The sequence below is a fragment of the Phascolarctos cinereus genome, unplaced genomic scaffold (genome assembly GCF_003287225.1).
Source record: "Phascolarctos cinereus isolate Bilbo 61053 unplaced genomic scaffold, phaCin_HiC Scaffold_3;HRSCAF=262, whole genome shotgun sequence".
Taxonomy (NCBI): Eukaryota; Metazoa; Chordata; class Mammalia; order Diprotodontia; family Phascolarctidae; genus Phascolarctos; species Phascolarctos cinereus.
In genome coordinates, this window is record NW_027555736.1 from 143772494 (window position 1) to 143789237 (window position 16744).

Consider the following 16744-nt stretch of genomic DNA (forward strand, 5'->3'; position numbering starts at 1 on the left):
AAACTAACATGTTCACCTCTGTGCTCATCTGGGTGAAGGGCAAATGATTAATCCTTTGAGATGTGAATAGCTTGTAGAAACAAACATTTTCTTATAAAGTACAATATGTGAATGATGCACTAATAGTGTAAGCTGTTGTTATGTAGTATATATTATGTTTTTAACTAAACTTTTTAATTTAAACCTGTAGCTAGAAGTATTTCCTTTTAGCATTTTGTAAATTGGTATTGCTTAACAAATACACATCTTTTTCTGGGAGGGAGAAGACAATTGGAGTTAAGTGACTTACCCAGGGTTATACAGCTAGTAAGTGTCTGAGGTTACATTTGAACTCACAAATTCTCCTGGCTCTGGACCCAGTGCTCTATCCACTGTACCATCTACCTGCCGCAACAAATGAAATGAATTATTAAGTTTAGTACTGGCTTGAGGGTCATGCAACAAACAGCAAAAAAAGTGTTTTTGTTTGTTTTAACTTCCTCCCCCAAATAGATAAGCCTTATTATGTCTTCTAAGATCATAAGATAATAGATTTAGAGCTGAAAGGGACCTTAAGAGGCCATCTAATTCCACCCCTTCTTGCCCACTGTTACGTGAATAACAAGGGGAAGCACTGGAATTTGAATTTAGGTCCCAAGTCTCCAATTCTAGCATTCCCAAATTCAGTGCTCTTTCTACTAATTTCCCATTGCCTCTCTTCTTCACTATCCATAAAAAGTTATTGAATAATTTTTGGTTTTGTCTTTATGGTACTTAGAGATTTCAGATGGCCAGAGACTTGGGGACCAGTTGAAGAAAGGTAGGCGCAAGGGGAGAAACAAGCAGGAGGTTCCTGCATTTGCTGAACCTGAATCAACTGTAGAGGAAGTCAAAACACCACTTGATTTAGCCAAGGTGAGTGCTCATTGAAAGAAGTCTATACTGAGCTCTACAGTATAGAGAAGTAGAGGCAATGGCTAGTAGAATTTGAGATAGAAAAAAGAAGCTCTATTCTAAAGTGTTACTTTTTCAGTGAAAAAGATCCATGTATATTAGTGGGGGGAGGGTAGGAAGGCAGAAAACTACCAATCGTTATAGAATCCTCTTTATTTGGGCATGTAATTGCTACATTATTAGCTCTCTAATCAGCTAGATTATCCAGCCCCTAGCACAGTGCCTGGCACATTATAGGCACTTAATCAATGCTTATTGTTTATTGAAATGGGGATCACATAGAGAAACAAATTCAGAGGTTTGAGAATAGATCATTATATGGATGAGAGATTTCTAAGGAAAAGAACTTGAAATGCTTTCAGGAAATAGCATTAATATTTATGAGAGCATGTTCAATATATATTTAGTTATTGCCTTTTTGAGGTTGCTATCTGTGTGACCTTGAAAAGTCATTTAACTTTTTTGGGCCCCAGGTTTTTTATTTATAAAGTAAGAGGGATTAGACTAGATGATCTTTAAGGTCTCTTTCTATTCTAAAATGATGATTTATTATTATTTCTCCTCAAATTAGCACTGAACACTAGACTCAACCATGATATTAAGGTATGGGTAATTAATTAGTGATGAGCCATGGAAACTAAGGTCCATATATGCGAACTTACTCATATTTTTCAGTTTATTGTAATTCCCTAAGCTTTTGATTGACTCTGTTATTTTACCCTAACCTGCTGAGTGATATCACTCATTTACCATTTACTAATAAATTCATTTACCAGTACGCACTGAAGAGGCATCTCTTCATCTCTTGTGAACATCTAGAAAAAATTATGATGTTTCACCATGGCTTTATTGATACTTGGTCATTCCAAACTAACCTCATTTCCTTTTTTGACAGGGTTACTAGGCTGTCAGGAGAATGTTCTAGATATAATTTACCTAGAGTTCAATAAAGCATTTGGGAAACCTCTCAACAGGATAGGAAAACGTGGGCTAGATGATCAGATAAATAAATTTGATGTTTGTTAAATGGCTGGACCACAAGATTTAATAGCTTGATGTCACCTTGGCATGAGATCTCCAATTGAGAATTCCAGACATCTGTCCTTGCCATGTGCTGTTCAACATTTTTGTCATTTATTTGGATGAAGGCAGAGATGGCATGCTTAATAAATATGAAATTACAATATCTTAAATTTGTAGTTTTCAGAATAGGAGTCCAAAAAGACACAGAATTGATGGGCTGAATAGAAATAAGATAAAAGTTAATAGAAAAAAGATGTAAAGTCTTACAACTGAGTTTAAAAAATATCCGCTTCACGAGAGCAAAGTGGGGAAGGTATGACTAGATAACAGTTCATCCAAAAAAAGCATGGGAGGTTTTCATAGATTGATATTCAGTATGAATCAGCAGTATGCTATGCTAGTCAAAAAAGCTAATGTAGTCTGGGCTTATTCTGAGGCATGTTGTTCACATGCCAGGACAGAGGTTATAGTCCTTCTCTACTCTGCCCCATTCACACCATAGCTGGAGTAGTATTCATTTCTGGCTGTCACATTCTAGGAAGAACATTGACAAGCTAGGTAGTGCCCAGAGGAGGGCAACTAATAATGAAGTAATGGGTTACTCCTATGCCATAAGGTTAAAGGAATAGGGCATGTTTGTTCTAGAGAAGAGAAGACAATGGGGCACATGATACCTGTCTTTATTATTTTAAGGGTTGTCCTGTAGAAGAGGGTTAGATTTGTACTGCTTAGTCTCAGAGGACAGAACTAGGAGCAATTCATAAAAGTTTCAGACAGGCAAATCTCGACTTGATGTGAGGAACACCTTCCTAATAGTTATCCAGAAGCAGTCTTTGGACCGCTTGGAGAACAAATGGTCTCCCTCTCCCTGGAGCTCTTCAAGTGAAGTTTAGATGACTACTTCTTGGGAGGTAATAGTGAAGATTCTTCATCAGGGATGTGTTGAACCAGATGGCTTGAGAATATAGGTTTTGTGTAGTGTTTTTAGAAATGCACCACATTTCTGTCTTTGGCCGTATTTTTATAATTGGTAGACAGATTTGTCTAAAAGCATTGTAAGAAAAAAATGGAAAAGTGATTTGCCTGGGGGATACCACATGTTTTGGAAACCTATAAGAAATCATTCCTCCTAGACTGAATTTAAAATTCCTTAAAGCTTTTATGTATTTAAGTTGTACTTTCAAAATGTACTGTAGGAAAGAACTTGCATGAAATAACACAGGAAATAGAAAGGGTAAAACTGTGTGTGTAATTGTATAAAAGGGAAAACATATATACAGTAAATGCACAGAGAGAATGGTAAGGGACATGGAAAGACTTGGGTTAAAGTAGTTCCTCTGACACCACCTGTGAGATCTTGGGCAAGTCACTTTAAGCTATCTGGGCCTCAGTTTCCTCATCTGCCAAATGAGAGGGTTGGACAAAATAGCCTCTGAGGTCCCTTCCAGCTCCAAATTTATGATCCCATGATAAGTTGTTAAGGATATTTGTATCTTGAAATTGATTTTTAAAATATAAATAGTATTGAATAAGTTTTGTTGTTTAGAGTTCATTATAAATTATTTAATAAAAATATGCCTTTGTTGCCTTTCTGAAAATATGACAGTATGCTAATGAGAGATGGGTATATATGTTAGTTTTAGAATTCACAGTAACACAGTGCCTCACACAAGTGAAAAAAAATCCCCCAAAAGCTGGGTTAAATATATATGAAGAGAAATTAGACCAAAAATAATTAAAGAAAGAATTAAAGGTTTTTGGGAGGTAGTTTGAGGATTCTTGGTTAGGGATGTATTGGGATATAAATCATTTGATAGCTTTTAGAAATGCTAATGAGAGCAAAACTATTTACCTGGGTATTTATGCCTGCTCAATTCTGTATCAGATCTGTAGAACATATATGAAGGAATATGAAATAGAGAGAAGCTATGAAAACAGGCCTTTCTTCATTTTCATTCATTGCAATGTTCAACAAATAATTGAGTGCTTACTCCTTTCAGAAGGTCACAGAAAATTGTCCTCTCCTACCCAAAGTAACATTCGATTTTATGGACATGAAATGTAGCTTCCTCACAGGCAGAGATTTTTCTTTTGACCTTTGCATCCCTAGTAGTAGTAGCACAATGATCGGTACATGGTAGTTACTTAATAAATACTTCTTGAATTGCTTAGCTTTTTATGGAGGCGAAAACACAGATTTCTGCCTGTGGATAAGAAAACACAACTTATTTTTTCAGCGTGTTTGGAGGAAATTTGCAAATCCCTGAGAAGTAAAGATCTTATTAATGTGCACTGCTGTCCTTTTTTGAAAAACTTGTATTGAGAATGTGGGTAAACATCAATTTGTTTAAAACAGTATTTTCAGTCTCATCTCTTTGAGGATACGGTTGTCTGCTGGAGGACATCTTTATACCTAATTTTTTAAGAGGGAGAAAAAACCCCCTAACTCTGCCTTTCTGCTTGGAAAGTGGGGAGTGTCACATCTCATTATAGTCACCAAAGAGTTTTCTTTGATATAATAACATTCCCAAATGTCAGAAGTAATTTAGGTTTTATAAGGGGTCTTAGAGGTAAAGAGTTTGATTTCAAAACTACTGGCTTAAAAGGGAAAGAAATGAAAAGGATAACAGCATAATGATAGTGGAGACTTCCACAGAACTCTATGCCACAGATTTGAAGAGATGTTTCAGAGTTCATCATTACCTTTTATTTATATGCTTGTCTTTCATATCCATGAATATCATCAGCTTTTAAAGGAATTCATTTTCAGTGATCACCTATTTAGTTAGTTAAGAGAATCTAGTTCTGTGCATGAAGAAGTAATGCTTAGAACTTTGACTTTCAGGTTACCATCCATCAGTAAACCTAGGAGGAACTGTCAATGAAGGGCACTTATTAACTAATTTTGTAAGAATTAACCCCCCCCAAACCGTTGGTTATAGAAAACTTTCTTATCTAGATAATTTCCTTCTTAAATTTGGTGGAAAATGATTTTCAGTTTCTGAGAAATGTATGGGAGATGGGGTTCAGAGTAGTTCATTGGGCAGAGATTTCTTTTTTTGCCTGATTTCTATTGTGGCTTTTGGTTAGGTGTTTAAGCCATTTTTTACTGTTTGAAAATTAGGCACAGGAGATCACCAGTTCCTCAAAGAAGAAGACAAAGTATGTTAACTTGTATACAACAGAGGGACAGGACAGGTTGGCTGTCCTCCTTCCAGGACGACACCCTTGTGATTGTCTGGCCCAGAAGCACAAACTCATCAACAACTGTCTGATCTGCGGGCGGATTGTCTGTGAACAGGAGGGTTCTGGACCCTGTTTGTTCTGTGGATCTCTGGTAAATATTTCCTTGCAACTTTGGTTTTGTTGAGCCATATGTGTATCGTTATGGCTAATTTTTCCTAGAGAGTCTCTCTCTCTCTCTCTCTCTGTGTCTCTCAGTTTCTCTGTCTCTGTCTCTTTCTCTGTCCCTCTCCCCCTCCTATGTGCTCTTCTGTCCAACCAATTCTAAAATGTCTTAGAATATAGCAAGGACTTGATTGGTCCAGTTCCTCTAGTTTTTTATCCTAATGCTGATGCTGATAATTTGCAAGCTTTTCAAGCAACAGATTATCCAAAGATCAGAGTCTGTATCAAATTCTTTTATAGTTGGAGAACTTTACAGCAATAGAAGTGGGAACATTGTTTGTTGCAGTTCTCAGATATTAACCATTCTTTTTCCTAAAGGAGTAGTCACATTGGTGTCATGATGATGTAGTCTTAAGAGCACTATAGCCACTGCCTCCCTGGGAAGTTCAGTAATACGACTTTGAAATGTTTGTCAGCTGTTTCTGGGAGAATGACCTCAGGAACGTGGAACTAATGGCTTTCTTACAAAGGCGCTAACAAGGAGCTGAAGGGCAATGCCTATTGATCTGCTATTCCTGCTGGTGGGTGGCAGCTGTGGCATATGGCATCATTGAGGAGAACATGCATTAAGATAGGTTTGTTTTCCTTTCCTCCTATTTTCCATTATTTCCTGGAGAACAAACCTATATCCAGTCATTCATTGGAAAAATATAGTGTCTACCAATAAAATTCTTTATGAAATGTTACTAAGTCTCTTCCCATGTGGACTTTTCACTCTCTAGAGAAACACCCTGCGGCTTCTGGCAGGAGCTTTGTGTGCAGGGGAGGCAGCTGCCGGGAAGTACATTGTTTACTGATAGGTCCCACGGATCTCCTAGTTCAGGAAGCAGGATAATGTAAAGCAGATTTGCCTGATTCCTTGCAGCTTTTTACAAGTTCAACATAGAATTTTGTTTTTTAGCTAAGCCTTTCTCAGCCTTTCTTATTACAGTTACAGTGCATTTGTAATAAACACAGCTTTTCGTTTGGCTTGATCAATCCAAATTTTTTTTAAGTAGGATGCCTGAAGGCAAAGAATCTCGTGTGATTTTTTTTTTCCTTGGTGGAGATAACATGGTGTAGTAGAAAGAGAACTGGATTTAGAGTTAGGAGACACCTCGGTCTTTGTCTTTCCTCTAGTACTTACTTCCTATGTGACCATGGTCAAGTTATTAAACTCTTTGAATTGCAATTTCCTTTTTTATAAAATGGGGATGCTACCCTGTAGTACTTACATCCCAGGGCTGTTGAAAGGATCAAATGAGATAACATATACAGTGCCTTGCAAATTTTAGAGTACCATATACATTTTTACTAATGCAGCTTTTATGACTGGCCCTGTTACTTGATTCTGTTCTTCTTTCAAGACCTCAGGACCTTATCCTGGTTCATTTATAGGACTGACTTAAAAGCCACTCTTTAAAATTGGAAGCTTCAAAGTTAGATGTATGAGTTGTCACTAACTACATAAGCTAATGTCCTTTTTTAAAGAAAAGAACAACAAAAATTGTATAACCAAATCAATGTTAGGTTTCCTTAAATTTAGCTATTTTGGTAGAACTTATTGCAACATTACTGCCTTTGCTCAGAGCATTTCTTGGATTTAATCTTTTGGTATTGCGTTCAGAGCCTATGGCACATTGTTTTTTAATATCTTCAGTGATCAGAAAGCTTAATATTTGCAGGGTGAATTTGTTTTGTTTTTAGAATTAAAAGTCACTTGACCTTTGGTCTGTTGAGTAAGTTTGATGATCAAGTGGATATTGCTGTTTTGATCTTAAATGGTGTGTGGCTGTATGGCCACGAGATTAATTTTCTTGCATGGTTCACACATCGTGAAAACATCATTGATATAAGCACATAGCTCCCAGTGTTACTATTTCAAAGGGAAAGAAGTCATTTGAATGTATAAATTGTGGAACATACATTTTTAATTATCGTCTTCTGTGTAGTTTAAGGTTAGTTATTTAGTGTAACAGGAAAATAGCAGGGGCAGCTAGGTGGCATAGTGGATAGAGCACCAGTCCTGGATTCAGGAGGACTTGAGTTCAAATCCGGCCTCAGACCCATAACGCTTACTAGCTGTGTGACCCTGGGCAAATCACTTAACCCCATTGCCTACCAAAAAAAAAATAGCAAAAGTTCATTAAATTGTCTATCTCTGTTACCATGTTTTTATGCTGTAGGTGTGTACTCGAGAAGAACAGGACATTCTGCAGCGTGATTCAAACAAGAGCCAAAAGCTTCTGAAGAAGCTCATGGCAGGTTGGCAGTCATCTTTTGATAGCTCTGGTGAAGGATGAATCTTGTATCATTGTCCATTTGGTGCATCCAGGTGTGCAGGATGGGACTGAACTATTTTTGTGATTCACAAGTTGTTCATTCACTCATCCATTCAGCATACTTAATTGAACAGCTACCTTGTACAGGCCAGCACCATGAGCACACTGTCTTTACTGCTCTTCTAGCCTCTTTGCTTTTACCCAAAGCATAATGGCATTGTCAAAGATGAAAAATCCTTTTAGGAGAGAGAACTAGTCGGACTTTGTGCAAGCTTGGAGTATAAAGGGAAGGGAAAGATGTTGGTTTTTGTTGTAGCAAATGCCTTTTCTTTCCCTCCACATACCTTTTTGAATCTTAGTCTTATTGGGACAAATGATATCCTTTGGGGAAGTGCATATTTGTGGTATTTTCTTCTGACACTGACCCGCACCCACTTCTTCTATTATTCATTATTCTTTTCAAAAAACAAAAGTGAAATATTTAACAAAATTTCAATGTAATTATATGATATTCAACTCGCAACTTTGCATTTCCATGTTGTTAAATTGTTTAGTATCCTCTTGATCTTCATGCCTTTAAGAGAAGAGTTCATAAAGCTTGGTTTAATTTATGGCTTTTTTTTCAATGGAGCGAATTCTTTTGGAAATTTAGAAGAGATCAGGATCCATTGGTGTCTTGCTGTGGGGTGAACTGGGATGATTGTTATTAAGTTTGGGTTGGTGATTGATACCGTTGCTTTCCTTGTTGCCTTACAGGAATGGAGAATTCTGGTAAGGTTGATGTATTCAACAAGGATCTGCTTCCTCATCAAGAATCTCGGATTAAGACTGGTCTGGAGAAGGCTGTAAAGCATAAAGACAAGTTGCTAGAGTTTGACAGAACCAGGTATGATTTTTGGTGGAATAGCTGATATTGGAGAATAAACAGAAGCAAACTGATGCTGGCTGTCTTTGAGTACAAATATCTCATGGAATAAGATCATTTAGCAAATAACTGACTGGCTATAGATTGTGAAACAGTTTTCATTAGACTGGAGTTGGGCACATGCATACATAGATAGTTGATATTTTATTTCTGACTCATATTGATGTAGTGTAGACCTTCAACCAGGTGAAGGAGACTCTTTTGTCCTTTTACCTTTTTTATTATTCACAAGTGTTCCTGAAAGAAGACAGATTATACTGATAATTTGGAGTTGATTGTATTTTATCCTAGTGAAGCAAACAGAATTTCCCAAGTTGTTTCACTTCTAAACTAACACAGAGTGACCAAACTCTGTGAGACCTTGACATATTGGAAAAAAGCAGTGCCCTGAGAAGTCATGAATCCTTGGTGGAATCTTGGTCTCTGATTCAGTATTAAAAAGATCAGATTGTACAAAGATTGGCTTCTTGACTCCTACGCTGTTATTTGGCCCCCTGACAGTTCTCATGATTTCTCCTTGGAGACAGATTTTTGAATTTTCTAGTTTTGTTGTTGATTTCTGCTTTTCTCTCTTACTTTTGGCCAAGTGCTTATTTTAAACAGAGTTGATAGTAGAGAATGCTTCAGAGTGTACCCTTCCCCCTTCGGGCAGCCAACCCACTAGAACCTATCTGTTAGAGTCACTTGCACTGCTCCCTGAGCAAATCTTTCCTGGGTCTCTTCCTGGTCCTACCTAGTAGTCTCTTGCCAGCAGTGTCTTCTTTGCAATGAAGCATTGGCCATCTGAAAACTTCAGCTCAGATTCAGAGCCATCTGTCAAAAATACCAGAGAAATAACCAGAAAAAACATCTTTACTATAAATAGAGTGAACACTATTCCCTCTGGCTTCAAAGTCCATTATGGGAATAATATTAAATTTTTTGTTTAGTCTTTTATGGAGAACTATTATCATGTTTATGTTCCATACTTACTATCATCTTTTATTAGGATTGCAACTGTCAGATTTAGTTTTACTCATTGACAGTATTTACTCATTTATTCATTGACAGTATAATTCAGTGCTGTGTGAGATATGTATTTCCTGAGAAGTAGGGACCAAGAAAAGTTTCTTGCTACTGATGTTGCTGTTACACTGTCCTGTGCAAAAGGACTTAGGTAGCTCCAGGTGTGGACCTTTACCAGAAAGGGGCCCTGGCTGGCTTTAGTCTTTATTTTTATGGGGAGATTAAGAAATTGTGAATGAGTCAAAAGGAACAAAGCTGCACAATTTTTAGAAGTATAGGTTTTCTTCTGATAGCTTCTGAAAATTCATTTCCAGATTTTAGATCTGGGAAGGAGGATGGAAAGTATATCATGGACATCCCTAACACACACATACTCAGTTTGGGAAGTATTCCCTTAAAGTTTAAATTTTTTAGGCTTCCAATTTTGTAGTGATGATATTTCTGCTAAATCTGCATATATCACTAAGTTATTCTACTCTAGCTAGTTCTGTAACATTAGCCAAGTCACTTTACCTCTCAGTTTCTTCATCTGTAAAATGTAAATGTTCTATAAGGTCCTTTCTAGCTCCAAAAATTTCTGACACCATCACCTTAAAGAAGAGCTTTTGTTTTTGTTTTTGTTTTAGTATTTAGGTAATTACACTTCAAGTTGTCATGCTGGGATGTCATAGTGTATCATGAGTGATGGTAATAAATGAGTTACTTTGGACAGTTCCCAGAAAAATCATATCCTTTTTGATAACATGCTCATAGTGCCACATGCTCTCTCTTGCCTTAGTGTTCGAAGGACTCAAGTCATTGATGATGAATCAGACTACTTTGCCACAGATTCCAACCAATGGCTATCCAAGGTGGAGCGGGAAGCTCTGCAGAAGAAGGAGCAGGAACTTCGAGAGCTGCGCCATGCCTCACGTCTCTCTAAGAAGATTACCATTGACTTTGCAGGAAGGCAGATTCTAGAAGAGCAAAACTCCCTTACAGACTACCACAATAAGTGAGTGGGCAACTCAGAGAAAGGTTTGAGAGACATGACTGATCTGACCAGTCATATTTTATTGTAGCTGAAAGCTTTTTGGTAATCAGGACATTTTTTTAAGCACCCACTAGAATACAGAGAAGAATGTCGTTTCTTTTTATAGTCTAGTTGGAAAGACAGAGTATAAGTTATTTGATGACAAAGCAATAAAAGTAGTTGCACAAACCATACTCTTTTGCATGTTTCATTACTTTATAATTGTATCTTCATATATGTGTACATATATGTGTATATGTATATATATACATATAGTACGTATTTGTTACTTTATAATGGCATATATGATGACATATATAAATGATATATATAATGACATGTATAAAAGATTTATATCTACATATATAGATGACTATATGTATATGTAGATATAGATATCAATATAGATGTCTAACAGTACAAGGTATAAATATCATGTTAGTGGTATAGGCAGGGAAGGAGGAGTAGCTGTGGGCTGGGAATATCTGGAAAGGCTTCATGGAGATTTGAAGTCAGTGAGTTTTGGATTCAGATCTCTGAAGTAGTGGGATGACTTTCCTAGAAGGTGTAATTGAGTGAAAAGGCATGTTGGCTTCTTCGGACAAATAAACTAGTTTGCCTAGAGTGGCATATTCTTTGGAATCCAGATACCCTTCTTCTTATTTTATCATTGAGAATAATTATCTTTCCGCTCATTCAAATGGGTACTTGTGGAATGCCCTTTTTAATTTTTTTTATACTGTCCCTAGATTTGTATGTAACTGAGATTGACTAGGGACTGTGGAGATATGGGTTGAAAAGTGGAAGAAAAGAAGATAGATGGTTCCTAGAAGTCTAGATTTCACTGTTAAAGGTTGTATATTGATTGATGACTAAATTAGTAGGGAGAGACTGAGAATAGAGCTGAGGGATTGTGGACACCAGCTACAGTTAATAATTACCTAGCTCTTTTGATTTGTTATTACAGACTGGATGAGACAGTACAGGCTATTAACTCAGGAGCCTTGAGTAAGTCTCTAACAAAACTAGAAGGATCACCTGAAAAGCCTTTGGGAGTTCTAGTGAATCCGCATCTGCTCCAGCCTGCACCCTTGGTGAGTACATGTCTCAGCTGGCTGCTAATGAGAGAGGGTTGGACTCAAATGTCCTTTTGATGTCAGGTGTTTTACTCTCATTGTTTGTGTATAGCTTTCTTCTCTTGCCCATCCTCCTCTGGGCTTGTCTTGTGGTTCTGGATGCCTCGTTTATATTTATCATCTCAGTTTCCCTGAGGAGAAGTGGGTCTTATTAATCTCAATAGAGATATGAGTAACTATGCTTCAGTTTTTTCTTTGATGTGTGTATGTCTTTGATATCTTTGTATGAAGCTCTTTCTGAATCCCTCCAACTGCCCTCCCTCCTGAACTATCTTTTGTTTAAATACTTTGTATATATTTATATTTATTCACTTTTTATTTATATTTTATATGTTTTTATATGTACTTCATGTCTCCTTCATTAGAATGTAAACTCTTTGAGTGTGGGGATTGTTTTATTCTTTGTCCTTGTTTCCCTGTGCCTAGTGCAGTTCCTGGCACATAAGAAGGGTTTATCGATTGCTTGATCAATAGAGAGCTGGCCTGGAAACCATAAAATCCTGAGTTACCACTGATAGATACTGACTGTGTCACCCTGGGCTAGTCACTTAACTTCTCAGTGCCCCAGACAACTTGAAGTTGTAGAAGGAAGGCACTGACTTACACTGGGAGAGGGAGTCCTCTTACTTGGTAGTTTCCTTTACCAGTGAATTCTAGGTCTTTTTTCTGTCTAGACTTACTGTTGGTCTCAGCACATGTTTGGCATTGCAGGAGATTTTTTTTTTAAATAACTTTTTACCTATGAGACCAGATGGTTAGCTGCTGCATTTTTCTTTGGTTTTAGCACGTACAGTGTATGTGTGTGGCTCTTTTTGTATAGGAAGTGACATGTGGGCCAGAATATTGAATCTTCATTTAGGTGGTTTAGTTTTGGGGGAAATTGCTCAGAACCCAGCAGTCTTATTGTTGTGATATATAGGAAATGGAAATGGTTCCAGCAATCCTGATCTTCATACAGATGTGCTATTCTTTAGAGGCAGGGGGGGGCCTAGGGCAGGGGCTTTAGGGGAATAATTTTAAAATTCTAAACTTAATAACCATTAACAAATGTAAGCATTCAATCAAAAATTTTAAATCATGCATAAAGCCATAAATCCCAAACTATTAACAGTTTTTAAAAATTATGATTTTGTAAAAGTTTGTGCATCTTTCTAAACTCTTTTGTATTTTTGCCTGAATTTTGGCTATTATATTCATATTTGTAATTTTTAATGTGTAATAATATTTTATCTTCTCAATTATACCACTGTTTATTCATCCATTTTCCTAGTTTAGCCATCATTGTGTCAAAAGTTATAATCAGATTTGTAAATTTTCTTGTATGTTGCCATATTGCTTTCTGAAGGGATTGCTTTAACCCCTATAAATTGCTCCAGCAGCTGACGCAGACACTTGCATAAAGTATACTACCTTTAAAAATGAAAAGGGAATGATGGGCTATTAGATCAGACTCTTGTATTTGCATTATGTATATACCATCTCCATCTTATCTTCATTAGGCAAAAATAAGATACAAATTTCTAGGAATTATTCCTAGTATGATCCCTTTTATTATTAGAGTTGAGACTTGGTTGGTAGTTTCCATGGCAAGTATTCCGGTTTTTTTTTTTTTAATTTTTTTTTTTTGCAAGGTGATTGGAGTTAAGTGACTTTCCCAGGTTTACACAGCTAGTGAGTATCATGTATCTGAGGCCCGATTTGAATTCAGGTCCTCCTGACTCCAGGGCCAGTACTCTATTCAGTGCACCAGCTAGCTGCCCCAGGTATCCAGTTTTTTATTAATTTTTGACCCATGTAAAGATCATCAGAGGCCACCCCACCTCCAGCTACTAACTTAAACCTTACACTTTCACTTTTTTTTTTGATAGTGGGTAGACCAGACAAGCTCGGCCCCACAGAAGAAGACTCATCTTTCAGCAGGTTCTAATCTGGAGCTCAGCTCAGAGAGGAGCCGTCTTCGAATTCAGGACCGAGAATTTCAGGAAATCTCTGATGATGGTTGGTGCCTTAGCATGCACCAGCCCTGGGCCTCATTTCTTGTCAGGGGCATTAAAAGGTAATATGGCATCCAGGAAAAAGTAATCATGGTATTGAACTTGGTTGAGAGCTACCTTTCTGCTGTCAGCCTATTAGTGATCCCCAGTAGTGTCCATTACATAATTCCTTTGGAGGGACTCCAATTCCTGTACTGACTGTGTTAACCAAAAAATGGGATGATTTCTAGATACTGCTCTCTATGTTTTTCAGACAGAGAAACTGAAACCCACAGAGGTAATTCTGCCAGTGGAAGGACATGGAGTACAATCCCTTTCTATCCTGGCATAAAAATCCTACTTTTCTTAACTTTGCTTTTGTAATCTGTAATACAGCACCCTATGCACTTGTTCCTGTCACTTCAGCTTTCAGGTTTGTTTTTCCCCTCAAGAAATTGACCTGGGGCAGGTAGGTGGTGAATTGGATACAGCATTAGCCCTGGAGTCAGGAGGACATGCGTTCAGATCCAGCCTCAGACCAAAACACTTGACACTTACTAGCTGTGTGACCTGGGCAAGTCACTTAACGCCATTGCCTAGCCCCCCCCAAAAAAAAGAGAGAGAGAGAAATTGACCCAATTTTGTGTATTTTTCTATTTTTTGCTTTAATCAAAATGAGGGGAAAATCAGCTTTGGAATATCTTAAAAAAAAAGCTGTGCTTTGGGGGAGGTATTACAGAATGAGGGTCTATCATCATAGAATTTAGAATTGGAATGGAACTAAGTGGTCATTTAGGCCAGTGCTTTCATTTGATTAAGTGACTTGCCTACAGACTCCCCTTGATATTCCTGTTTTACTTTTTTCACCTGACTTCTGGCAGACCTAGTGGAAATTGATGTTTATTTTGACTTTACCCCAGTATTAGAGTCTGGTCATATTTCGCTTGTGAAGCTCTGGCTTCCTATACTATTATCTTAATAGTTAAGTGAAACACTTCATAATCATTATCTCATTCTTGCAAGAACCCTATGAGTTGTTTGGTCAGGTTGTTATTATACTCATTTGACAGTTGAAAAAACAGAAATGCAGAAATGAAATTACATATCCAGGATGACACAGCTAGTAAATGGCAGAGCTGGGACTATAGTTTAGTTCTCTTGATTCTTAATCCAGTGGATTTCTTTTTCCATTATGCTGCCTCAGCAATCCTTCCCAGAAAGTGAGAGTAATTAGTTTTTGCTCTGCTGGTCATAAGACAAGAGTAAAACGTAATGGTTATGATTCCCTTGCCAAGTTAGGGTATAGTGTCCCTGTTACCCTTACCCTAACCTCTTTAGATATCTCGTGTCTGGAGGTACATTTGACTAAAAGTTTCATCTTTCCTTTGCATTGTGATAGGGACTAGTGAGCCTACATCTTCTTTCCAGACTGACTAGGCCCTCAGAAGTCTGTTTTACACATTTCATACTCTGGAACGTGGGTGTCTTCCTTTCCCAGTGTAAATAACAGAACAGCTTGTTCTTTGCTGTAGAAGGCAGAATGTTTACGTTGCATTCTATTTTGGATTTAATTCAGCCATTTTTTACAACTGAAAAGAACAGAACAAGCAGCACCCAATGCCACAATTACTAATACCACAGAAATAAAACTGATGACTCTGGCCATGTTTGTGGAGAGTAGTATAGTCCTTGAGAACTTTCAGGCCTGGAGGGCACAGCCTTTGACTCTATTTGGCATTCATAACAGAAACACAAAAACTTTATTAATAGCAGAAAGCCAAAAACATTATACACATCCTAATCCTAATAGTATCAAATAATAGTTTGGGCGGTACTGTCAGAAATATTGTATTCCCTTTGGTTAAAGTGAAGGAGAAACAATTCAAAAATATTTGAATATGAATGGGATAGGAAATGAGTACTTTCTTTTTTCTCTTCCTATAGGAGAATATTTTCATATTAATAAAATTTTTTAAATGTCCACAGGAATTGTAGCACTGTAATAGAATTGATATTATATTTATGGTTACATTTTATAAGAGCAGATAAGAAAAAATATCTAAATAAAATAATGACAAAAATACATGGAGGTGGAGGGAATTTGATTTGGATCAGGAGTTTTTCAGGAAAGTTAGAGAAGTAGTTAGAAAAACTTCTAGTTGGAGATGAACCTTTTATTATTTAAAGAAGAGCAAAAGATTTTTGTATAAATTTCTCTTATAAAGTTTTGTTATCTAAAATAATATACACACATATATACACACACGTGTGTGTATGTGTGTGTGTGTGTGTGTGTGTGTGTGTGTGTGTGTGTGTGTGAACAAAAGCCATTTCCCAAAGGGTAAATGGGTCAAAGGACTTGAAGAAACAGCTTTCAAAAGAATTGTAAACTGTTAACAACCACATGAAAGAATGCTCCAAATTACTACTAATAAGAGAAATGCAAGTTAGAACAACCCTGAGATTGTACCTCACAATCTGCAAATTGGCAAAGATGATAAAAGATGGAAATGGTCACTGTTAGAGGGGTTGTGGGAAGATAAGCATTCTAGTACATTATTGGTAGAGTTTTGAATCAATACAACTATTTTGGGAAGCAGTTTGGAACAACGACTAAAATGTCCATCCCCTTTAGCTCAGTGATTTATTATTAGGCTTATTCCTCAAGAAGGCCATAGATAAGAAGTTGCCATATACACCAAAATATTTATAGCAGCACTTTTTGTGATAGCAAAGAATTAAAAACAAGGTAGATGCCCATCAGTTGGGAAATGGCTAAACAAACTGTGGTATGTGCATGTAATGGAATATTTTTGTGCTGTAAGAAATGTGTATGATGAATATAGATAATCATGGTAAGATCTGTATGAACTGATGCAGAGCAAAGCTGAGCTGAGCCAAAAAAACGTTATGCACAGTGAGTACAGTAGTGTAAGTTGTTGTATGGAAAGAACCCCCACAAAGTAATCAAAAGTGAATGTTGCAAAACAAACAAACAAACAAACAAGCCTGACTTGAAAGAAGAGATAAGAACCCACACTTCCACTATACCCTGTTGCACAGGTTCA

At 37.0% G+C, this 16744-nt stretch overlaps 1 protein-coding gene across 7 annotated transcripts in view; it reads left to right on the plus strand.

Annotated features, from left to right (window-relative positions):
• Positions 1–16744, plus strand: part of TRIP4 (thyroid hormone receptor interactor 4) — a 45140-nt gene that overhangs the window by 3373 nt on the left and 25023 nt on the right. For 5 of the 7 annotated variants that reach the window (XM_020983726.2, XM_078151203.1, XM_078151205.1 and 2 more), the window contains 7 exons: positions 758–894; positions 5081–5293; positions 7530–7608; positions 8382–8511; positions 10334–10549; positions 11535–11661; positions 13572–13759. In XM_020983726.2, the coding sequence (XP_020839385.1) occupies positions 758–894; positions 5081–5293; positions 7530–7608; positions 8382–8511; positions 10334–10549; positions 11535–11661; positions 13572–13759 (1090 nt within the window). Of the gene's footprint in view, positions 1–757; positions 895–5080; positions 5294–7529; positions 7679–8381; positions 8512–10333; positions 10550–11534; positions 11662–13571; positions 13760–16744 lie in introns of those variants that run through there. The other 2 variants (XM_020983747.2, XM_020983744.1) reach the window with 2 other exon arrangements.